At 44.1% G+C, this 24,690-nt stretch overlaps 1 protein-coding gene across 1 annotated transcript in view; it reads left to right on the top strand.

Moving 5' to 3' along the window:
• NGDN (neuroguidin) overlaps nucleotides 1-24,690 on the top strand; it is a 579,874-nt gene that overhangs the window by 347,989 nt on the left and 207,195 nt on the right. The window contains exon 6 of the mRNA XM_044058154.1: nucleotides 16,596-16,648. Within this exon, the coding sequence (XP_043914089.1) occupies nucleotides 16,596-16,648 (53 nt within the window). The remainder of the gene's footprint in view (nucleotides 1-16,595; nucleotides 16,649-24,690) is intronic.

Below are 24,690 nucleotides of genomic sequence, written 5' to 3'. Positions count from 1 at the left end.
AAAGGGGACTTAAACTTTTTTTTTTTTCCCTCCCTCCAAAAAAAATTGGGGGAAAACCTTTTTAAAAAGGGGTTTTCCCCAAAAGAAAGTTTTGGGGGGGGGGTTTGTTTCGGAGTTGTTTTGGAAATTTTTTGGGAAAACCGTTTTTTGAGCCCGGCCCCCCCCAAACCCCCCCCCCCTTTTGGGGGGGGGGGGCCCCACCCCCCCTGTTTTTTGTTTTCCGGGGGACAAAAAACCTCCCCCGGGGGGGACTTCGGTGTCGACCTTTGAGTCTAGGAGCATACACTCGCCAGTCGGGTCCGGAGAGGATAGACCTACCTATCTTTAGATTCTGACTTTGCCTCTTGGGGCCTCGGCTCGGGTGAGTTTGGCACCTACCTCAGGCTTGGAGCCCACCACTTCAGTGCTGCAGAGACTACCTGCTTCTATGGATCCAGAGGTCTCTTCGGATCAGAGCCGGGAGGCCTTCGATGCCATGAGAAGAGCGTTGTCCCCTAGGGCATCCACATCATCGGTACCAGCAATCTCCTCCCCTAAACCACCTGTGTCTGACTCTTCTTCACTGATCTCTCAAAAGTGTAGAGACTCAGAGTCTCAGGTCACCCCATTAGGTGAGCCCTGCTCTTCCAGGACCTCCCAAGAAGCTCCTACTGAAAAGTTTCCCAGGAAGAGGCTTTGCAAGCGGAAGCATCTGGACTTCCCACAGGAATCCATAACATCGGATACTGACTTAGATGAGTCAGAAGGGTCCCCATGGTCCCCTTCTAAAGATATCTCCTTCGGTGATATCTTGGAAATACTGAAACGGAGGGGTGGCTGGAAAGCCCATTAATCCTACTGGTGATGAGTCAGTACTCCTGAAGGCTTTCAGGTCTCAACCTTCCACCTCTTGAGTGACTCTGCCTTTTGATGAACTGATAGATCTCGTTTCTCGAAAGGAGTGGGAGTCCCCGGATACCATGGAAACCGGTCCCTCGGAGGCCTAACAAATTCATAATCTCACCCCATGACAAGACTTTCTTTACCAAAGGAGTACCCGTTGATGCTATGGTGGTGGTGGCAGCTACCAAAAAGTAGTTATTAGAGACCTCTACATCTGTTCATCCTCCTAATAGAGATTCTGGGATCATGGACTGATATGGAACATGCATGTTTAGTTCAGCGGCCTTTGCTCTTCTATCCCTGAACTATCTTACACATTTTACTAGACTACACAGAGATCTCCTTAAGGAGTTGGGAGGTACTCTACAGGGTGCAGTAGCTGCAGGGGTCTCAGATAAGGTAACTTCCCAGCTTGCTACCCTAAATTCCCTTATAAACTCTTCCATGCGTCTGATTTTGAACGCAGCTGATGGAACGAGCAAGGCAGCGGGTTCAGGAATTGCTCTTAAGAGACACTCCTGGATGCATTTATGTTCCTTTGCAGAGGCCTGTAAATCATCCTTTAACACCCTCCTTGATGGTTCGTCCCTCTTTGGACCGAAAGTGAAGGAAAAGTCCGTTTTTCCACCCCTACCAGACCTTATCCTAAAGGTCGAAAAAGTGGGAAGATGTGGTTCCATAAATCCCAAGGAGCTTTCTTTGACGCAAGTGGTGAAACGTCTTTTAGAGGAAGAGGAGGGGGTAATGGACGACGCTGTCCACACAGCAGACGGGGCCCGCAGAATCAGGGCGACTGAGATGGTCTGTATTATAACATTAAAGTTGCAAAACTTCGAATGTTATAATATCAAACCAACTATATCGAAGGATGAAAATAGCGACGCCCCGGAACATTGAATTCTTACCTAGGGCAAGATTTTGGTGAGCTGTTTCGTGGCTTCGCTATTTTCTCCTCTGTGGTGCGATGATACGGACCATAGGGTTATGATGTAGGTAAAGGTTAGCGGATAGATAGGAATGTATGTATGGGTTAGTGTTGGGTTAGAAGTAGGGTTTTGTTAAGTGTATGTGTGTGGTTTATTTATTTTGGTGTGCTTGTGTTGTGTGCATGTTTATCGCAACAGCAAATTTTTTCCCTGGGGAAAAAATTCGCTATTCTGAGTGTTCGATGTTATCATATTTCGAAATTCCAAGTTCGAGCTTATGGTGTTTGATATTTTGGAATTCTGAATTTATGAAATAGACCCGATGGAGATCAGTTCTTTGGAAAGCCATATCAGCGCTCCTGAAAGGAGGCCCATCTGTCCACCTCTGGAGGCACTTATCTTTGTACCCAGACACCTGGCTAAAAATAACAAAAGACCATTTGGTACAAAGCGTCATATCCAGAGGATATTCAGTTCCCTTTGCCACCCCTCCACCCCTTGTGAGAAAAATCCTTGACATTCCACCCTGTCACAGGGAACAAGCAACCATAGAAATTGCAAGGTTGCTAAGAAAAACAGTCATCCAACCAGTCCCAGCAGACCAGAGAGGATCCGGAACTTACTCAAGGTTCTTTTTAGTTCCAAAGAAAACAGGGGACTGGAGACCCATTTTGGATCTCAGCAGATTGAACAAATCTGTCAAAAAAGCAAAGTTCCGGATGGTCGCGCTACCGTCTGTACTTCCCTTTCTAGGGAAAGACAATTGGATGTGCTCAGTAGATCTCCAGGATGCGTACTACCACATAAAAATGGCCAGACCATCCAGGGATCATCTGCGCTTTCGGCTGGGAGCCAGTCATTATCAGTTTCGAGCTCTGCCCTTTGGTCTCAATACAGCCCCCAGAGCGTTCAAATGCATAGCAGTAATCACGGCTCACCTGAGACGCTTAGGATTCCAGATGTTTCCATATCTAGACGACTGGCTCCTCACCGCCACCACCAAGCATTGACTCATACAAGCAAGGGATACAACCTTAAATCTTTGCAGTCAATTGGACATTACCATAAAATCAGAAAAATCTGCCTTATCGCTATCCAAACGTGCCGTTTTTATAGGAGCAGATCTCAACACCATCTCTATGACCATAAAGCTTCCAACAGAAAGAGTTTGGGCCCTTCGACAACAAGTCCTGAACCTCATCTCAGAACAAAAAGCCCCAGCTTCAACAGCCCTCAAAATATTAGGGACAGTGACGGCAGCAATCATTGCCATTCCTTTCGGTCAAATGCATATGCATATACTGCAATGGCTCTTGTTCACACAGTGGTCCTTTCAAGAATTTCCAGTGTCACACCCAATTATAATAATGATGCATGCAAGAAAGATCTTCACTGGTGACTGACTTCTCCTCAAGTTACAATAGGACGCCCTTTTGTTCTACCCACTCCTATTGCCACTGTGACCACGGACTCCCCTGATAGGGTGGGGGCATTTTCAGAGAAGGACAGCCCAAGGCACATGGGAAATACACGAGGCTCATCTGTATATCAGTGTCTTAGAGATGAGTGGTACTTCTAGCATTGCAGTCCTTTCAACACTTTCTTCCTCTAGGGACTATTGCAATACAGACGGACAACATGTTGCTGGTCTGGTACATAAACAAGGAGGAACCAGATCCTACCCCCTATGTTGAGGGGCCCTAAGAGTATGGCAGTGGGCAACTTCCACCCAGCGCTTTCTGGTAGCAATGCACATTCCAGGGAGATCCAATGTGATAGCAGACAAATTGAGCAGAGCAATTTTATTGCCTCACAAGTGGCCCCTGAAAGAAGAAGCAATGGAAAGGATATTCTGCAGATGGGGCCAGCCTTGTTGCGACCTCTTTGCAACTCCCACCAACACCAAATGCAGCAACTACTTTGCCTTAATCCCCACTCCGGGGGATACCCCAAGGGGACACGCTCGTACACAATTGGCCTCCGGGTGTCCTTTACACTTTTCCCCTGTTCCCTCTGGTACCCAATTTTTTACAGAAAGCCAAGACTCTGGGAAGGACCATCATTCTAATAGCCCCTTATTGGCCTCATCAGATTTGGTTCCCCTTCCTGCAGCCTCATCTACTGGAAGAACCATGGATTCTGGACCCAGTTCCAGATCTTCTGATTCGTTCATCAGGGGTTCTTCATCCTGCACTTCATACCCTCAGATTGGCAGTGTGGCTGCTCCAATTCCAAGAATAGCCAGGTTCCAGAATCTTTCACCTGCAGCTCTGAACATCCTAACATCTTCTCATAAATCATCTACCAGGAAGTTAAACCTTAGTAAATGGAGAAGATTTTCCATGTGGGCATCCCAAAACAATGTTGACCCATGTTTGGCTTCAGTTGCATCCATTCTAGAGTTTCTGACCAAGCTTTTTAATGAAGGGGCAGCTGAAGCAACCATTAGGGTTCAATTGGCAGCAATTTCTAATTTTCATATTGGCGATCAAGGCTCTTCTGTCATGTCCCAGAGACTGTAAAGCCTTTCTTAAAGGTACTGTCCATTTGAGACCACCTATTAGATCCCCAGCTACACCATGGAATCTAAATTTTGTTCTTTCTCGAATCATCTTTACCCCCTTTTAAACCATCCTCATCTTGCGACCTGAAATAACTTATCATAGAAGACCATTTTTATAGTAGCGATTACTTCTGCTTGAAGGGTTTCAGAATTACATGCATTGCCCATTAAACCCCCATACTTGATTTTTCACTATGACAGAGTATCGTTGAGGACAAATCCATCATTTTTACCTAAGGTTTGTTCAGACACAAACCTCAACCAGGCTGTAGAATTACCTGTTTTTTTCCCAAAATGTACTATTGAGGTGGAACATATGCTGTACAAACTTGACGTCCATAGGGCAACTTCGATTCTATTTAGACCGGACTAAGGACATTAGAAAATCTGAACAACTCTTTGTTTCCTTTTCAGATTCAAAGAAGGGTACTCCTGTGGTAAAAACCATGTTGTCAAAATGTTTATCAGATTGCATTTCCTTTACATATAGCTCTGTGCACATGCCACTAAATCATAAAGTAAAGGCCCACGCAACTAGGGCTACTTCCACATCTTCAGCCTTTCTGGCCAAGCTACCCATAGATTCCATTTGTGCAGCAGCCACATGATCTACACCTCATACTCTTATCACTCATTACAAATTGGATAGAGCCTCCAGGGACAGGGCCTCCTTTGGTTCCATGGTTCTGAGGAATATACTTCCGTGAGCCACCCAAGAAAGATGGTGCGTGGGGCGCTAGCCCATCAGTGAGAATGAAGGCGAGATAGAACAACTTCATATGATGTTCCATGCGAGTTGTTCATTGCGCCTTCATTCTTAGATCCCATCCACCAATCCCCCTACCAAAAATTTCTTGAGGACCAGGAAGTTGAGAAAATAATCTTGGTGAGATTTAGTCCTTATCTACCGTATTCTTGTGTCTTCCTACCAGGATATTTACCTATCATTATAGCTGGTTGCAAACAAGATCTGAGAGAAGCACCAGTGCATCATGGGATAGGGAGTAGGCCACAGGCTGGTTGAAGACCTCAAGCTTTTGCATTTGGCCGAGTCGGAGCCGAGGATAGGCTCCAAACCCATCAGTGAGAATGAAGGCGAGATGAACAACTCACATGGAACGTAATGGTGAGTTACATAGCGTTTTTTTTTTTTTTTCCCAAGAGTGTATGGCTCCTCTAATTGCTTACTGTAGAACAAAAGGCATTCACAGTTATCCCTACCTGGATAACTAACTTATTCAGACACTATTTCCAGAAGTGTGGAGAGGGCTGTGCAATTCACCATGGACTGATGTTAACATCCTTAAGTCATAACTCTGTCCTTCCAGGGTTGTGGTGTTCCTTGGGTCTTTACCAGTTTGCAGCACTCGGAGTGCTTTCCTGTGTTCAGGCAGTTTGGAATCTTTGGTTCAGTACTTACAGCAGGTAACATGAGGAAACATCACAGTCCCAGGAGGACATGATACATATACTATCTTGTACTTCCAGAGAGCTACAGCAGTAGTCCAACCAGATGAAAATGAACCAAGAATTGCCCTTCAAACAAGACTTTCACAAACACTAACCACAGATGCTTCAGACATGCATGGGGGCACACTCAGCAAGCCCCAAAATACAAGGGATTTGGGGTTCAACTGAAAGAAGCATGTCAGTGTAGAAGAGATGATGACTGAGATACAGGAACTTGGAGCCCAAATGTTTAACTAGCAAAAAGGGGTTGTTACTGCAAACAACACTACTGTAATGTGGTGTGCATCATCAAACTAGAGGGGACAGGGTCTTATCCCTTATGCAGGCTGGTCAGGGTTGCTTGAAAGATTCAAACTCAGATGACCGTAATGGCCATGTATGCCCTATCCCATTTGAGTTTGGTGGTGGACCAGCTAAGCAAATCAGCTGCAAAATAGCCATGAATGGTTGTTACATGGAGATGTTTTTCTTTAGGTTGTTCACAAGTGCAGAGTCATAAAAATAGACCTGTTTGCCTTTCCTGAGCAACAAACTTCTGAGGAAATTCTGCTGCAGAGTACCACTCAGAGCCAGGGCAGAGGATGACTTCTCCTTCAGATTGGCAGGTCTCTCTCATTAGGAATTTCCTCCAGACCCTTTCCCTGCAGGTGATCCTGCAAGCAAAGGGGACAGTGATATTCTGAGTAACACCCTTATGGCCCAGGCAACATTGTTTTTTTCTCCTCATTCAAATGTCTAGAATGAAACTTTGCATTCTGCCTTTGCAAATGGGCCGTCTATCTCAGGACAAGGATACACACTGCATTTCACTGCCTGCATAATTTAATTTTGTTCCCCTTTAAAGACCAGTTTAATGAGGATGTGCTGAATGAGTTCATGATAATGCATTGAACTCAGACTTTACATTCACAAATACCAAAACATTTAGCTGAAAGCCACTTTCCATGAAGAGCAAAGCAGTCATTTTTTTTGCTGCGAGGTAAGCCCCACTACACCCCCACATCCCCTTGATTTGTATGTATATTAATTCTCTGGTCATACAGCAGTGAGGAAAAATGCATAATTAACATTCACTGACAGTGGCTTTCAATGTGATATTTTTTTCTGTATCGTTAGTAGGACAAATCACAGTCCATTACCTGTCTGGTTCCTGTGCTGAACATACTCAAGGATGTTAGGAAGCCTACGAATGGTAGAGGTTTTCCCTTTTGTGCCTTAGGAAGGATCAGAAAGGAGCAGGACCCTAACAAAGCACCATTGTCCTTGATTGTAATACTTTACCTAACTACTCAGTTCAGTCCTATAGAGGTGTACCTTTCAGCCATTTCAGCAACACTCCCCTGCCTGCCATATCCCTGCTTATTAAACACCTCTTCAAGGGAGTCCTTCATTTGAGACCACACAGAAGATCAGTTTCACCTTCATGGGACTCTGACTATATTTCAGAAAAGCACATACAGCCACCTTTTGAACCTGTTGTTTCAAACTCCTTAAATATATTTTATGGAAAACTGCTTTGATAAACCATCATCTCAGCTAGGACAATTTCAGAACTGCAGGCAGTCTCAGAACTACAAATAGGTTGTGTTCCTTCTAGGAGAATACATGCTTGGAAACTAGTTTCCCATCCTAAGTGACTGGTTAAGATTACATCTTTTTTTCTATTATTCATCATGGAAAGAGGGTGGAAATAGCCATGTGGGCCCATAACACTCTGGGTGTAATAACTGTGGCATTTTTAAAGAGCAAGTAAGAGTGCATAAGATATTCTTGAGACTGCTACCTGTTCATCAGTCTACTCCTCTTCAAAACACTTTAGATATTGCTTTTATGGCTATGAGTGGGTTTACAACTGCCACTCTCCATGTCTTGTTGGTTCCCAGCATACCTCTCAACTGTACAGATTTTCGCAGATTATCCAGATTTTTGCCTCATATGTTTGGTGTGTTCCTCCTAAAATCTGTTCCTTTCTGGCAAATAGCTGAGGATTTAAGTCATTAAATAATGGCAGACATTTGAGTTTAAGACTCCACATCCTTCAGAAAATTCATGCTAATATAAAACCTATTATTCTATCAACTTTCCTAAGTTTGTAAGAGCAATATTTAAAATCCGTCCCTGTTTGTCCCCCCATCATTTTAAGCTTTGTCCAGATGTTTTGCTTTAAGAGGTATGGCCAGTCCTACCAGTCCATCATTGTAGCCTCCTAAGATTTGGGAATTGTGCCAGTAGTAAGGCTATTTCAGCAATGATCTAGGCCTATTTCAGCAGTGATTTACTCGGGTGTGTACTATTATATTAAGTTCTTACCCAACTGTACTATTTTCTTCATATAATTGCAGTAGTGGTTCTCTGTCACCAACTCCTTTCCTTTTCTTTGTCATTCTGCTGTGTGATGGGATATCCTATCCTTATGCAAATACATATTCTTCCTCCTCCCATCCTAAAGCTGCTGTCCTCTAATTTGGGTGCCCTTGGGGAAAACATGTTGGTCTAAGAATTTGATCTAGTGGATGTGCGCATGTATGTCCCTTTTCGTATGATCCTTAGGTCGTTACATGTGGTTTAGTAGGATGGATGCCATGAGGTCATCCTAGGTAAGAAAGTTTTAAAATGTAGTGGCAGGTATCCAGTGTACATCATAAGTATCTTAATATTCCTAAGGGGCAGATATTTGCGCTGTCTGGGGGGAGTAGATCTCTGTTTGCTGAAATTCAGGCAACATTATGCCTTCTGAAGCAGAACCCTATTAGTATGGATTTCTGAGACCATGATCTACCAGAACATCTATTGTTATGGTAGATTCTTACACAGCTGTACTTCATACAGATGAGGAAAATCTTACTGAAAGTATTCACTGAAGCATTGTTCGTGCTATATTTTAGAAAATATAAGTCCTTGTTGAGCTGTTGAAGAAATTTTTGAAGTAGCACTTCAAAATATGAAGGAACTCTTCCAGTCAAATCCAGGATCAGATGGGACAAACTCTGTGATGTTATGTTGTCCTATCTCACCTTCATTTACTTGGATGGGTTCTCCGACTCGACCGAATACACCGCTGGAAGTCTCAAACCAGGCTTGTGGCAGGTAGGTATCCCATGATGCTGTGGTGCAACTCCCCAGATCTCGTTTTCCGCTTTACAAGGTTGGATGTGCTCTTCTTGGCCGTGGCTAAGTTTGTCTTTTTCACTCTATTAGCTAAAATTTCTAGTAGTTTTGCATTTATAGTGTTTCCTAGCATGTTTAAATAGATTACGCGTGTAGCTAATCTTATCTCCTTCTGCTGTTAGTTGATGCTTTTTGGCTGTCATTTTTTTCGCAGGCCTTGTTGTATACCATCGTTTATTGTAGTGGTGTCTGTTTATTTCCCTTTTTCAGTAGTTGATATTTAGTAGTAGTTGATATTTAGCTAATTGCCCGTTTTAGTAAGAGGGCTAGTAGTTTTAGTAGTTAGTGTGCGTTATCCCTGGTACCTAGGTCCGTTTTAAGTTAGAGGCCCTAGTGCTACCATTATCAACATTTCTCTAGTTATTTACTTAGATGTGTAGTGTTTATTAGATTAGAGTGCAAATTTGTCTTTACTTAGAAGTGCAGTGTTGTTTAGTTAGTGTGTGTTGTACGTCAGTTTGAAAAGTCGTGATTTGTTTTTTGGGAACTCTCTTCTGCCATGTCAAAAGATTCTACAGAGAGAGAGAGAGCATAAGCCTTCGGGCTTTAAAAGATGTCAAAAATGTGCACAAAAGATGTCAATTACTGATGGGCATGTCATTTGCGTATGCTATCTAGGGGCTATTCATTTACAGGAGGATTTTACTTTGTCACTCCTTTAGTGCAAGAGTGTTACAGGACAGGAGAAACAAATTGATTCTCAAGGGGCTCTTGAAGCCAACCTTTCAGGAAGCTGTACAGAGTGCTTCTTTTTCTTCATCCTTCTCTTCTTCAAAGAGGAATAAACCTTCCAAAAGACCATCACCTGTCAGAGCCTCCAGAAAAATTTGTCTAAAATTTCTAAACCCCCTACCTCCTCGGCTCCACAGCCCTTGGAACCATCTGAGGTTATCATCCTTGACAAGCCTGGTTCTTCGGCCCCAAGGTCTTCAGAGCTCAAGATGCCGTGTCTCGGAGCCGGTCCACTGAAATTCCACTGGTCGACCTACTCTGAGATCCCCCATTTTGGAGAGGTCTCGTTCTCCTTCTCTATCCTCCAGGTCCACTAGGAGCCTATCTAATGATAACGTGGAGCGGGTGGTGCGCAGGCTCTTGACGTCGTCGACGCTAGCCAAATTGTTTTTGGCTCCGACACCTGAGGTCTCAGAACCTTCTAAATCCATTACATCCACAGTTGTTCTTCCTCCGAGCCCAGCTGGACCCTTGGAGCCAAAGTGCCTGGTACCACTTACTGTAGAACTGTCAGTTCCGGGACCTCCTTCAGTGATCATGGAGCTGACATCTGCTCTGACTCTCTTGGCACCGTCCGGAGTGTCTGAGAGCCGGGGTTCTCCGGTTGGCCCCGAGGGGGATGCTCGGGCCCAAACTCCTTCGGTGCCGAGTCTACCCCTTGGAGCATTGGTTCGGATGAGCTCTGCTCCTCTGAGCCGAGGACATCTTCAGAGCTGGTGGGGTCTTCTTTCGAGCTGATGAAGAGTGTGCTGTCTCCTTCTACAGCTCTACATAAGGATACTGGCATTTGTCCCCTAAGGCACCAGCTACTGTCTCGGCACCACCCCATCCACAGGACAGCAGAGATCCAGAGCCTCAGGATCCCCCACTGGGTGAACCCCTCTCTTACGAGACCTCCCCAGAATACCCTTCTGAGGAACCCCCTCGGAAGAGAACTTGCAAGAGGAAGCATATAGACTCGCCTGATGAGTTTGTCACTTCAGATACTGACCTCGAGAAGTCAGAAGGGTCCCCACGGTCGTCCTCTGACGATATCTCATTTGCAGATGTCTAGAGATCCTAAAGCAGAGAGGCGGCTGGAAAACCATCACCCCTTCTGATGAGGAGTCGGTGTACCTGAAGGCCTTTGGATCTCAACCTTCAGCCTCCTGGGTTTCTCCGCCTTTCGATGAACTAATGGACTTGGTCAGTCGAAAGGCGTGGGAGTCACCTGACACTATGGAACCAGTCCCTCAAAGGCCAAACAAGTTCTTGTCAGCCCCTACTGGAAAGGATTTTCTCACAAAGCGTGTACCTGTAGATGCTATGGTGGTGGCAGCAGCCACCAAGAAGGAACTGTCTGAGACATCCTCATCTGTCCATCCTCCAAACAAAGATTCTCGAACAATGGACAGATACGGGAAGAGTATGTTTTCATCAGCGACTTTTACACTCCAATCGCTGAACTACCTAACTCACTTTACAAGGCTACAAAGAGATTTCCTGAAAGAGCTAGGAGATACTCTACAAGGTACATTAGCTGCGGGGGTGAATGAGAAGGTATTTTCCCAGCTATCCACCTTAAATTCTATAGTCAACTCCTCCATGAGGCTGGTTTATACAGCAGATGGAGCGAGCAGGGCAGTGGGTTCAGGAGTTTCCCAGGGGAGGCAATCCTGGATGCGCTTGTGCAGTTTTGCAGAACCTTTTAAATCTACCTTTACTAACACCCCCTTTGATGGTTCCTCACTCTTTGGACCCAAAGTAAAGGACACACTGACTAGATGCGAGCAGGAAGGGAAAACTGTCTGCCGTAGGAGTACATTTTTCTGTACCTTCAAGACCTTACTCTAAAGGTCAGAAGGGTGGGAAAATGTGGTTCAAAAGATCCCAGGGAGCTTTCCAAGACACACGAGGTGAATTTTTCCCCAGGGGCAGAAGAGAAGGTAACAGTGGTAGAAGTCGTCCTAGAGGCAGAGGGCGTCTGCAAAACCAGGGCGACCAGGAGTCCTTTCGCAGACGTTCCTATCAGCGCTCCCAAAAGGAGGCCCACCTGCTGTACTCTGTAGGCAGTCAGGGGATGTTTGTCTTTGTACCCAGAAGCCTGGCAAAGTATCACAAGAGACAATTTGGGACTAAGAATAATATCCAGAGGGTACTGCATTCCCTTTTTCCACCCTGTCCCACAAATCAGAACAGTCCTGGATGTTCCACACAATCTAAGGGAGCAAGCAACTATAGAAATCCAAAAATTGCTGGACAAGAGAGTCATCCAAGAAGTCCCCACAGACCAAACAGGGTTTGGAACGTGCTCAAGATTCTTTTTGGTGCCAAAAAGAAAAGGGGACTGGAGACCCATATTAGACCTAAGCAAGTTAAACCAATCTGTCAAGAAGTCAAAGTTCCAAATGGTGACACTTCTGTCAATACTTCCCTTCTTAGGGAAAGACGATTGGATGTGCGCGATAGATCTTCAAGATGCATACTGCCACATAAAAATGGACAGAGCATTGAGGCATCATTTACGCTTCCGGCTGGGAGCCAGTCATTTTCAGTTCCGAGCTCTGCCCTTTGGTGTCACTACAGCCCCCGCAGAGTGTTCACCAAATGTATGGCAGCAGTCATGGCTCACTTGAGGTGTCTAGGATTCCATGTGTTTCTGTATCTTGATGACTGGCTCCTAACTTCCACGACCAGGCATCTATTCCAGCAAGCCAGGGATGTGACTTTGGAAATTTGTTTTCAGTTAGGCATAACAGTCAACTTACAAAAATCTGCCTTGTTGCCCTGGCAACATATTACCTTCATAGGCGCAGGTGTTCCAGCAGACAGAATTTCAGCCCTCGGGCAGCAAGTACTTCACCTTCTTCCCAAGGACAAGGTAAAGGCAAAGGTAGTTCTGAAACTCCTAGGGACCCTGGCTTCCATCATAACACTAGTTCCTCTTGCCAGTATACACATGAGAATCCTTCAGTGGATATTGTTTTCGCAATGGTCACTTCAAGAGCTCCCTATGTCTCACCTCATCAGAATAACAGTGACATGCAAAAAGGGCTTACAGTGGTGGATACAGTCCAGCCATGTGACCATTGGGAGACCCTTTATTCCACGACAACCAGTTGCTACAGTGACCACGGACACTTCCCAGATAGGGTGAAGAAAGGTCCAAGGTATATGGCAGGAACAAGAGGCCCACTTGCACATAAATGTCCTAGAGATGAGAGCAGTGCTTCTGGTGTTGCAAGCACTCCACGACTCTCTTCCTGTAGGGACGATTGCTATACAGTCAGACAATATGTCTGTGGTTTGGTACATAAACAAGCAAGGGGGAACCAAATGTTATCCTGTTTGTCATGAGGCCCTGAGAGTTTGGCAATGGGCAATTTCTTCCCAGCGTTTTCTAGTAGCAATGCACATCCCGGGGAAGTCCAGCGTGATAGTAGACAAGCTGAGCAGGGCAATATTGATGCCTCACAAGTGGTGTCTCAACCAGAACATAGCGGAAATATCTTCCGGGAATGGGGTCAGCCTTGCTGTGATCTTTTCGCCACTCCCATGAATGCCAAGTGCAGCAGCTACTTCACCCTAATTCCCCCACCAGGGGAGACACCGAGAGATGCACACAATCAGCCCTCGGGACTTCTTTATGCCTTTCCATCATTTCCCCTCATACCCTAAGTCATCCAGAAAGCAAAATCCTTGGGAAGCAGGATGATTCTCATTGACCCATATTGGCCGCATCAGATTTGGTTCTTCTTCCTTTGGCCTCATCTTCAGGAGAGGCCTTGGACTCTGGACCCAGTTCCAGACCTGCTGACACACGTCAGGTACACTTCATCCTTCTCTCCACACCCTCAACTTGACAGCGTGACTGCTCCAGTTCCCAATCTAGTCAGTCTTCAAAATTTCACTCCACAAGTTAAACACATACTGATGTCCTCTCATAAAGCTTCTACTAGAAGACTGTATTCTAGCAAATGGAAAATTTTTCTCACTGTGCACAAAATAGAAATAGTGACCCTTTTCTCCGCCTGTTAATCCATTCTAGAATTCCTGGCGGAACTCTTCCAACAAGGTTCGGCTGCAGCAACCATTAGAGTGCAGCTGGCTGCAATTTCAAATTTCCACATTGGTGACCATTCTTCTAATTTAATGTCACACAGGTTATGCAAAGCGTTTTTGAAAGGCGCTTCCTTATTGAGACCTCCCTTTAAGGAACCACTTCCTCCTTGGGATTTAAATTTTGTCCTATCTCAACTTACATTGCCACCGTTTGAACCTTCTTCATTTTGTAACCTCAAATTTCTTTCCTGGAAGACCATTTTTCTTGTTGCTGTGACATCTACCAGAAGGGTCTCAGAGTTGTAAGCGTTATCTATCAAACTGCCATATCTGATTTTTCACCAGGACAGGGTATGTGACATCTACCAGAAGGGTCTTAGAGTTGTAAGCGTTATCTATCAAACTGCCATATCTGATTTTTCACCAGGACAGGGTATCGTTACAAACTAATCCATCCTTTGTACCCAAGGCTTGCTCTCAAGCCAATATCAGTCAATCCATTGAGCTTCCAGTGTTCTTTTCCAACCATAGCAACAAGGCAGAATATAAACTGCCATCAGTTGGACATGCATAGGCAACTCAGATTCTATTTGCATAGGACTAAAGATTTCAGGAAATCTGATCAATTATTCATCTCCTTCTCTGAGGCAAAAAAAGGTATGCCAGTTTCTAAAGTTACCCTTTCTAACTGGCTCTCGAATTGTATCACCTTTATCTATACCTCCAGTAAAAGAGAGCTACCATTCAAAGTTAGAGGCCATTCAGCTAGAGCACTAGCTACATCATCTGCTTTTCATGCCAGGATTTCTATGGACAGCATTTGTTCTGCAGGTACGTAGGCCAATCCTTATACATTTATCACTCATTACAAAGTGGATTTGGCCTCCAGGGACGGGGCCTCTTTTGGGTCCACTGTGTTTAAAGGTGTATTCTCGTGAGCCACCTGGGGAAAAGGTGCTAGGGACGCTGTCCCATCCAAGTAAGAATGAAGGTGAGATAGGACAACATAACATAAAGAAGTTATGTACTCACCATAACGTTCCATGTTTGTTGTCCATCACACCATTCATTCTTACGAACCCTCTCTCCTTCCCCCATCCAAGGACTCCTAGAAGACCTGGTGGTTATCTTTACTCCTCTCAGGAGCTCCTTGACTCAGTTTGTCTCTCCTGTTTTTGGGGTCATATATATCCTAAAGACATGCTGTAGGTGGATTGGACACACTAAATTCGCCCTAGGTGTGAGTGTGTGCCTTCTGTGGAAGGTTGGGCGCCGGGCTGGCAACTCGACACCGTAAAACTCCACTGCCGATCACGAGCGGACAGATGATCCGCTGTGGCGACCCCTAACTGGGAAAAGCTGAAAGAAGATAGTTTTATATATATATATATATATATATATATATATATATATATATATATAACTATTTACTTATGTTACTCATTAGTAAGTTAGCAGCAAACAAGATCTGGAGAGTTGCACCACTGCATCATGGGATAACTACCTGCCACGAGCCAAGTTTGAGACTTCTAGCCATTTATTCGGCCGAGTTGGAGCCGATGATAGTCTCTGAACCCATTCAAGTAAGAACGAATGGTGAGATAGACAACAAACATGGAACGTTATGTAGTGGATGTTAAGCTCAGACTGTGATTGGTGGCTTTGGCTCAGAATGTAACTAAGCTTTCAGAAGCGGCAAAGACATAGCAGCTTTTGAGGATATTCTGTTTGCTCTGCAGACATGAAAATCTAGAAATATCGCAAATTATGGCCAATGTGTAATTTCTGCACTTTTGTTTTGATCTTGTGCTCTTGGAAAATAACATTATTTCATGGTTTTCCTTTTGATTGGGGTTGTCTCTGCTTGGATTATGGTTCTTGTGACTCTGAATTAAGCTGGAACTTAAGTCTTAAGTCTTGTATGTAGCAGTAAAGTCTGTGTGTGTCACAGAATTCACTGATTGATTTTGTGTTATAACTGTGAGTCAAAAAGTATTTTCCCATTTGATTGCCTGTATTTAACCGCTGGACCTATCTGCTCAGAATTGGTCCTTTTTTTGCATCAACATCTCTGTAAAAAGAGTATCACACCACAGACTGTATATCCTTCCAATTGGTGTCTTTTTTTCTTTTTTTTGCATTCATTGAATGCACACTAATACCATAGTAAATGGTGCTTTACTTACTAACTGCATTCCTGCATTTGACCTGGCTGTGATCTCCCTATTGCAGTTCTTTATTTGATGCACAGGAGAGTTAGTCTTGTAAGGCATCAAGTCATGAAGTGCTGCATGTCAGTCCAGTCTGGGTAACCAGAATAACAATTTTCCATGTATACACTTGCTTTTCCTGCTGCCGTTTTTGTTAAACATGATAGTGCAATACCATGTATTGTTAATAGTACTGTATACAGGTAGAGCTTACTCATGCACATTGGGCTTTATTTGCTTGCCATTAGTGATTATATTGTTGCCTAGTGTGCCTCTTTTAATGTGCTGTTCCCCTTTCACGAGCTTATTTTCTCACATATGGCAGCCACATTGGTTAGAAGGGGGTCAAATTATTATTTCCCTGTATTGTATTCGTTAGAACTGCTTTTGTACTTTTATGAACCTGGTTACGTCAATACGTATATTTGTGCGTAGCTTTCATTACATTATTTTTTTTCTGTCTTGAATTAGTTTTATATTTTAGTAGATTAGTGACTTCAGATGAGTAGAACCTAGTGTGTTATGCACCCAGCTGGGGTTTTCACTGATGTGCTGTTTGTTCAGAGTGAACTATTCCACTTTTTGTTTTTGTTTTTTCCATAGGTGAGAATGATCCATTGCAATTCAGACCAAATCCTAACAACATGATGAGTAAGGTATGCACGTCAGCACTAGTATTTATTTTTCAGTAGAATAGTACATGATCATTGACGGACACAACAAGTACATTATCATTGACATTTGTTTGTAGAGATCCTGCCTAGTCTTCAGATATTTTTCATTAGTCTCTGTTTTGACACTGAATCTTGAGTACATTGAAAAGTGACCTGTTTAGAATGTGATCCTCTTTCCTTGCAGCAGGGAAAGGTTGAAGTGCCACTGGATGTGTGACAGTAACAATTCCTTATATTATGTCATACCTTTCATTTTGACTCATTGTTTGATGAGAAAATTCAGAGAAAAGAAAGACCAAAGGTTCTCTGTTGGCTCAATATGGTATGATTTGCGGCTTTCGGGTCAGTGGTGATACAGGAAAATCTCCCCAAGTACCGGCCATAGGGGTCCTTCCCTTATCTCTTTTTTGTGATGGTGTCTGACGTTACCTTAGGACATGGCTGAATCCACAGAAACTTTTAGCCAAGGAGTCAGAGATGACCGATGTTAGATATAGGGTATATATGTTTAAATGCTAATGGGCTTGCTAAAGTTATTAGTGTGTTGTGGTACACTGAAGTTCCAGAGGATTCATTTTCAATTTTGACCTCTTGTGCTGTGCTGTGCTGTACATTTACTCTCTATGTATTTATTAAGCCTTTTAAGATGACATGGTGTCAGAATGGAGAACTGTCCTGCAAGAACTGAAAAAATATACCTGCAGAAATTATTAAATATATTTGCTGTTGTGAGTTTCTGAACTTAGAGCTTCAGAAATAATTTGTCAGTGGAGATATGGATGAGTTGAACCAACTACAAAATGTACTGCAGAAAGGGAAATAAAGATCAAAACTGGAAGTTTTGGGTTTAGAAGAATGATTTATTTTCTTTGCTAGTATAATAGCTGAAAAATCTGAAGAGTTACAATGTTATGTATTCCTGCATGCTCCTAAAGGAGTGATTAAGGTATTTCCAGTTCAGCTTTCCTTTTGAAAAGAAAGGGAAAAAATAGAAGTATTTAGAAAATTAGTAATTATTGTTAGAGAAAGGCAGGAAGGATTTACCATTTATTAGGCACTTGTTCTTTACTTTACTTTACTTGGGGTCTTTGTTTCTGAAATAGTGCTTTTCAGTCCTTGTGTTCTTTTGTATCCTTGTGGGATTAATTCTTTCTTTATGAAGGTAATGTGCTCCTTTTAGGTCTCTGCTAGATGTTCTTCGTGTTTCACTGTTGCAGTCATTACACTTGGGTTATCCTGCTGGCAGACTACCCTCAGTCGGCCTGAATTCCAAAGTCTAGGTCCGGCGTTGGTTGCTGTCTCCTCTACTCTGACGTCAGTGCACCAGGGGTATAAAAGATTCAACCGACGCCATTTTCTTCAGTCTTTCTTGCCGCACGGTACCCAAAGCAAAAGCAGTTACAAGTGCCGGTTGGCCGACTCCTGAGATTTTCAAAATCGAGTTTCAAAACCGAAGTCTTCAATAAAGCTAAGTACCCCATTGGGGAAACTTTTTCTTGCTTCAGACCGATGTCAGTAAAAGTTAATAATTGTATTTCTTGTGGGAAGCAAATAGCGCATAAGGACTTTCACTCTTACTGTATTCCTTGCCTAGGCCCTGACCACAACGTTACTAGTTGTCGGTTTTGTGCTAGATTCAACAAATGCACTATTAAGCGTCGGTTTGATTTTGCTTTACATTACTTTGGCTGAAGATTTAACTACATTATGCCGTTGGAACAACCGAAGACTTCAAGAATTCATAAAAAACGCAAAGACAAGGAAAAGGACAGGCATCCGAGGTCCAAAACCGATGACGAAGCCTCTTCTAGGCCAGTCGCCGGTTCACCGGTTCTCAGTGAGGCGCTTTCGCAGCCCCTGACACCCACTACCTCAGAGCCACAGGCCGTATCCGATTCCCACGTGGTGACACCTAGGCCTCTGGAAACTCAAGGTATTGGGCCTGCGGAAACTATTCCCTCAGATGGGTCCGGAGCCACTGAGCAGGCATCGGCTTCTGAGGGTGTTTTTAGACCTTCACAGCTTACTATTAAGTCCACTGCAGCAGCTAAGGCAAAGTCAAAAACACCATTAAAGACAAGGAAACAAGTACAGCATTCTCCTGGACAATCATCCATGACAAAGAAACAGATGCTTAAAATGGCCGAAGACTTTAATTACCTTGATCAGGGGTTCCCATCCCCTTCTTGATAAAAGGCCTAGGCAAGACACTATGATTCCTCTGAGCAGGTTTCTATTTCCTCTGATTCCTCTTCAGATCAGGGATACTCTCTCCCTCCCTATCTGATGCAGAAGAATCTATACCTTCAGCCTCTCCACCTGAGGATTATTCTTTTGGGGAAACCCTGCACACCATGAGGTATCATTTTCATTGGGAGTGCCAGGATTATTCAGAATCCCAGAAAAGGCTCAGAGACTTTATTTTATTGCCTCAGCACAGGCCCCTGGCTATCCCCCTGTGCTTGATATTGTTAATGATGTTTTCTCTGAATCCAGTCTGTCCCATGATTCTTTACCCCCTGCACCAATCAAGCCAGACAGGTACCACAGGGTCCCTGCCTCTCATAAATTTCTTTATAAAAACCCTGCTGCTGACCCAGAAACAATTTCTCAGGGTCCCAAAGGGGTTAAGGCTTCCACTGCTAAAAACCCTGTCCCCTCTGATAGAGATTCTAGAGCTCTGGATAGATGGGGGAAAAAGTTTACTCTTCTGTATGGCTTTAAACTGTCAGTTTCACATGCTTAAATATCAACAGTACCTCATGTCTTTGTTAAAACAGAAAATGTTTACAAACTCAGAAAATCCTGACAATAAGGAAATGCAGGATTTATTGCATGCAGCTGAACAAGTGGGAAAGCATACTCTGCAATGTGGTTTTGATTCATTAGAGGCTTCTTGTAGAGCCGCAGTTACAGGCTCTGTCATTCGAAGGCATGCTTGGTTGAAAGAACAAAGTTTACCTGAACATGTTAAAGTAAAATTATTGGATGCTCCACTACAACATGACACTTTGTTTGGTGTTAAGGCAGAAGAGGTGTTAAAAAAATGGAGGATAAAGCAAAATCAATGCAGACAGTAAAGGATTTCTTACAGATTCAACCACCTAGGTTTAACAGAAACTGGCCTTCAAAGAATTGGTCCTTTCCGGTGTCAGACAGGCCACAAAGAGGCAGATACAGACGCCCAAGAGGCAGATCTCAGCCCCAAGGCTCCTACAGACCTAAACAATGGGGTGCTTCAACCCCCAAAGGAGGAGAAGACAAATCACAACCTTATAGGAAACAGTCCCAATGACTTCCCTCTACAAATGCCAAGCACTTACCTTTTAGCAGCACCCCTAGGGGGAAAGCTAGCACTTTTCTCACAAAATTGGCACATAATCCCCCAGGACAAATGGGTACTGAATATTGTTTCTCAGGGTTACAGGTTCCACTTTAACACCCTTCCAAAATGAAAAGGTATGCCGGACCTACCACAAAACCAATGGGCAGAGGCACAAAAACAAATTGCTGCTCTCATGGACATGGCAGCTATTCAAAGAGTACCACAGCAAGAACAGGGGCAAGGATTTTACTCAAGACTTTTCCTAGTACCCAGAAAGGACAAAGCCTGGAGACCAATACTGGACCTGTCAATCCTAAATACTTTCCTGGATGTTCCAAAATTCAAAATGTTAACACTGCAGCAACTTCTACCCATGTTGGGCAAGAAGGCTTGGCTAGTTACTTTGGACCTCAAGGAGGCATACCTGCATGTCCCAATCAGACAATCTTGCAGAAGATACCTCAGATTCATAGCTGGCTCAATGCATTACCAATTCTCTACACTGCCCTTTGGCTCATCTACTGCGCCCAGGGTCTTCACAAAATGCCTGGCACCAGTAATTGCATTTTGCAGACAAAGAGGAATTCAAATTTATCCCTACTTGGATGGCTGCCTTATTCAAGCAGATAGCAAGGACATCCTTCTAAAACATTTGTTTGATTACTAATTTGCCTAGGTTACACAAACAAAAAGAAATCAAAACTAGTGCCCTCTCAAGAGATAATATTCCGGGGTGCAAGCTTAAATACAACTACCCAGATGGCTTATCTCACATCAGACAAGCAAAGGCAACTGACTCATTACTTTCAAATGATGGTAACAAAAACCCAGCTCCCTGCAAGAAAAATTCTGCAGGCCCTGTGCTTCATGACATCCTGCATTCTACTAATTCCATATGCAAGACTGCACAGGGGCAGCAATATCCTAGACCTGGTCATTACCAACATGGGAAACTGGTGTTCCACACCAGAGGTCAATTCCTCGTTGGTCAGATCCGACCACAAGCTAATCAGCCTAGACATCCACATCCCACCCCCAGTCCCAATTAGGGAAACCATCGTAAAAAACTTCTCAAAAGCCAACTTCACACTTCTTAAGACAGAAGTGGCAAACTTCATGACACCCATGCAGACAGACAATAGAGGTATAACTGCCAAATCCTACACAAATGCACTTTATAAGCACTTACACGAGTGCATGGATCACGCTATCCCTAATAGAACCAAGATGTTATCCTCCAAAAAAAGGAAGCCAATCTGGTGGTCCTCTGCCATAAACAAACTCTACAACAGAAGAAAGAAATTGTTGCAAAAAAGAATAAAATCCCATGACTGGAGGAACTCCCTGATCAACCTCAGTAAGAAGCTGAGATCCCTCATAAAATCCTCCAAAGCTAGTTACGAAAACAGAATTGCCACTGACTATAATGACAGCCACAAAGCATTCTATAGCTATGTCAAGAATCTAAATGGGAACACTCAGATCTGCTCTGAGTTGCAGCATAATGGCACTAAATATACAGAACCAACTTTTATTGCCAACATCCTAGCAGATAGGTTCAGTGCTAACTTTACCCCCCTCTCACCCCCTAGAGGGCCCATCTCTATACCGGAAGAATGCAAAGTTCCTATAATCACGGCTGCACAGGTAAAAAACACTCTCCAAAGCCAAGTACACAGCATCCATGGGACCTGACAATATCCCAGGCTGCGTTCTACACGAACTACAGAATGAACTGGCACCCTACCTAAGTACCATGTTCAATCATAGCCTCACCTCAGGCTTTGTACCCACTGAATGGCGCACCGCGACAGTTATCCCACTCCACAAAGGGGGAGCCACGACGGACCCCGGGAACTACCACCCCATTAGCCTGACGAGCCTGGTCTGCAAGGCCATGGAACGTATCATCGTGGAACTCATAAACAAAGACATTGGTAATCTCCAAACTCTGGACCCTACTCAGTTTGGATTTGTAAAAGGCAGATCATGTCTACTAAACCTGATTGACTTCTTTGAAGCAGTCACCAAAGCCATAGATGAGGGTAAAATGGTTCACACAGCTTATCTAGATCTCGCCAAGGCTTTTGACACCATCCCCCACTCTGGAATTATAGATAAGCTCACTGAACTAGGTATACATCCCTATGTCACAAGATGGGTTGCCAACTGGCTCACGGACAGAACCCACACTGTAAAAGTAGCGGATTCCAAATCCGACATCAGACCAGTGACAAGTGGAGTACCACAGGGTTCAGTCCTGGGTCCTCTCCTGTTTGGTATCTACTTCTCTGAATTGCAGGCCAACACAGAAGGTCTTTGGCTAACAAAGTTTGCAGATGACTGCAAACTACGAGCCATAATCGAAACTCCTAACGATGTGGACAAACTACAAAAAGGCCTCACTGAGACAGATACCTGGTGTCAAAGCCATGGCCTGAAGCTCAATGTCAAAAAGTGTATTGTCATCCCCTTTGGTAAAAACTCTGTACCCATGAACTACCACATAGTTGGTAGTCTACTTAATGCCGAAAATGTGATGAGACCTTGGGACACAGGTGGACAGTAGTCTCTCCTTTGATAATCACATCGCCACATTGGTCAGGAAATCCTTCTACGTGGCTCATCTCATCACAAAAGGATTCTCATCCAGAAAAAAAGAGGTCATTGTTCCCCTCTACTCATCACTCATTAGACCCATTATAGAGTACAACGCCCCTTTTGGTATGTACCTCACAAGACATCTACAACAACTGGAAAGACCACAGAAATACCTCAAACAGATGCCCTATGCAGACAGTCTCAAAAAATTACAGCTTTACTCCATCGCATATCGCCTACTCAGGGGTGATCTCTGCCTAACATACAAAGCTGTGTCAAACCCAGAGCTGTTGGACATGCTCCACTTAAAGAAATCCCAATCCCTCTGAGCTACACGCTGTAGGGACCTTAACCTTGTCACCACAATAAACAGAACATGCTGGAGGGATAGATTCCTGTCCCAGAGACTTCCCATACTCTGGAACAGATTACCTATCTGTGTCAAACAGAGCTCCTCATTAGCATTCTTCAAGAAAAATCTTGATGATTGGATGGGAAATGGGAAATTCACCCCGGGGATCATTTCTGTGGCTCTGCTCGACAGGGGCACAGGAAAATAATTTCCTTGGGTGGCGAAAGCCAGGGTACATTTTTTGGCTAGGCTTGTATGGGCCCTAGGGCCGATAGCCTAGTACCTACCTATGAACCTATATGAGGAAACTACAGTGGTATCTAAAAAGTGTTTGGACTCAACATTGCCACAGCCTGGAAACAGTAATTACTTTAATTCCCTGCCTACGACAGGAGTTTCAATGGTGGTCCCAGGCCTGTCACCACAACAAGGGACAGCCTTTCACCTTACCCACAGCCAGGCAGACAATAACAACGGATGCAGTGGATTATGCCTGGGGGGCACACATGGCAGGAAAATGTATTCAGGGCACGTGGCCCAAGGAACAAATGCATCTTCACATCAGTCAAAAAGAGATGCTAGCTGTACAGAATGCCCTGGCGACTTACAAGGACCTACTACATCCAGGACAACTATTACTAAAGACGGACAATACCACAGTTATGTGGTACATAAACAAGCAAGGGGGCATACATTCCTACCCCCTCTGCAGGCAAGCCATGACTTTGTGGAATACAGCACTGACCTATCAAGTACATCTGCAGGCACAATTCCTGCCAGGAACGAAAAATACACTGGCAGACGAACTAAGCGGAAATCTCATGGATCCTCATGAATAGAAACTAAATTCACAGGTCTTCAGCATGATAAAGAGGAAATGGGGACGCCCAGACATAGATCTTTTTGTGCCTCCCCTCACAACTGCCAACTATAGAAATTCTGCACAAGAACTCGTCACTCCCAAGCATGGAAAGTGGATGCTCTATCATTCAGCTGGAAAACCCTGACAGTTTATGCCTTCCCTCCACTGCCTCTTCTTCCCAAGGTGCTCTTAAAAGTCAGACAAGAGAGGCCAAAAATGATCCTGATTGCCCCAGACTGGCCACGCCAGCACTGGTACCCAATCCTAAAGAGCTTGTCTCAAGGCCCAGCCTGGCCTTTACCTCTAATTCCTCATCTTCTGACTCAACAAAACAATCAGATTCTGCACAGTCAACTCAGAACCTTAAATCTGGCTGCATGGCAGATAATATAGCCACTCAGACCACACCTCTCTCTAAAGCTGTTATGGATGTCATTTTAGAAGCCAGGAGGCCTAGCACTAGGAAATCTTATGCAGAAAAATGGAAGAGATTCTGTGCTTGGAACCAGGCACAAGGACTCGAACCACTTGTTCCAAATATACCTCAGATTTTACAATACCTAACTGAGATGCTGGACAAAGGCCTGTCCTTCTCATCTATTAAGATCCATGCCTCTGCCATTTCAGCTCATTACAATACGGAACCTCCTATTTTTTCACATCCACTACTAAGGCAGTACCTCAGAGGGGCAAAAAACATAAGACCCCCAAGGAGAGCACCAATACCTACTTGGGGCCTCAATTTTGTTTTAGAAAAGCTCACACTGACTCCTTTTGAGCCAGCCAGCACAGCTGATATAAAATTTTTATCATGGAAAACTGCTCTGCTCCTAGCAATAACTTCAGCAAGAAGAGTCTCAGAGTCAGAGGCTTTAATGGCAGTG

Source organism: Protopterus annectens, chromosome 16.part0 (genome assembly GCF_019279795.1).
Source record: "Protopterus annectens isolate FY-2018-M chromosome 16.part0, PAN1.0, whole genome shotgun sequence".
In the NCBI taxonomy this organism is placed as follows: domain Eukaryota; kingdom Metazoa; phylum Chordata; order Ceratodontiformes; family Protopteridae; genus Protopterus; species Protopterus annectens.
Note: the sequence above shows the minus strand (reverse complement) of the source record. Positions and strands in the feature narration are given on the sequence as shown.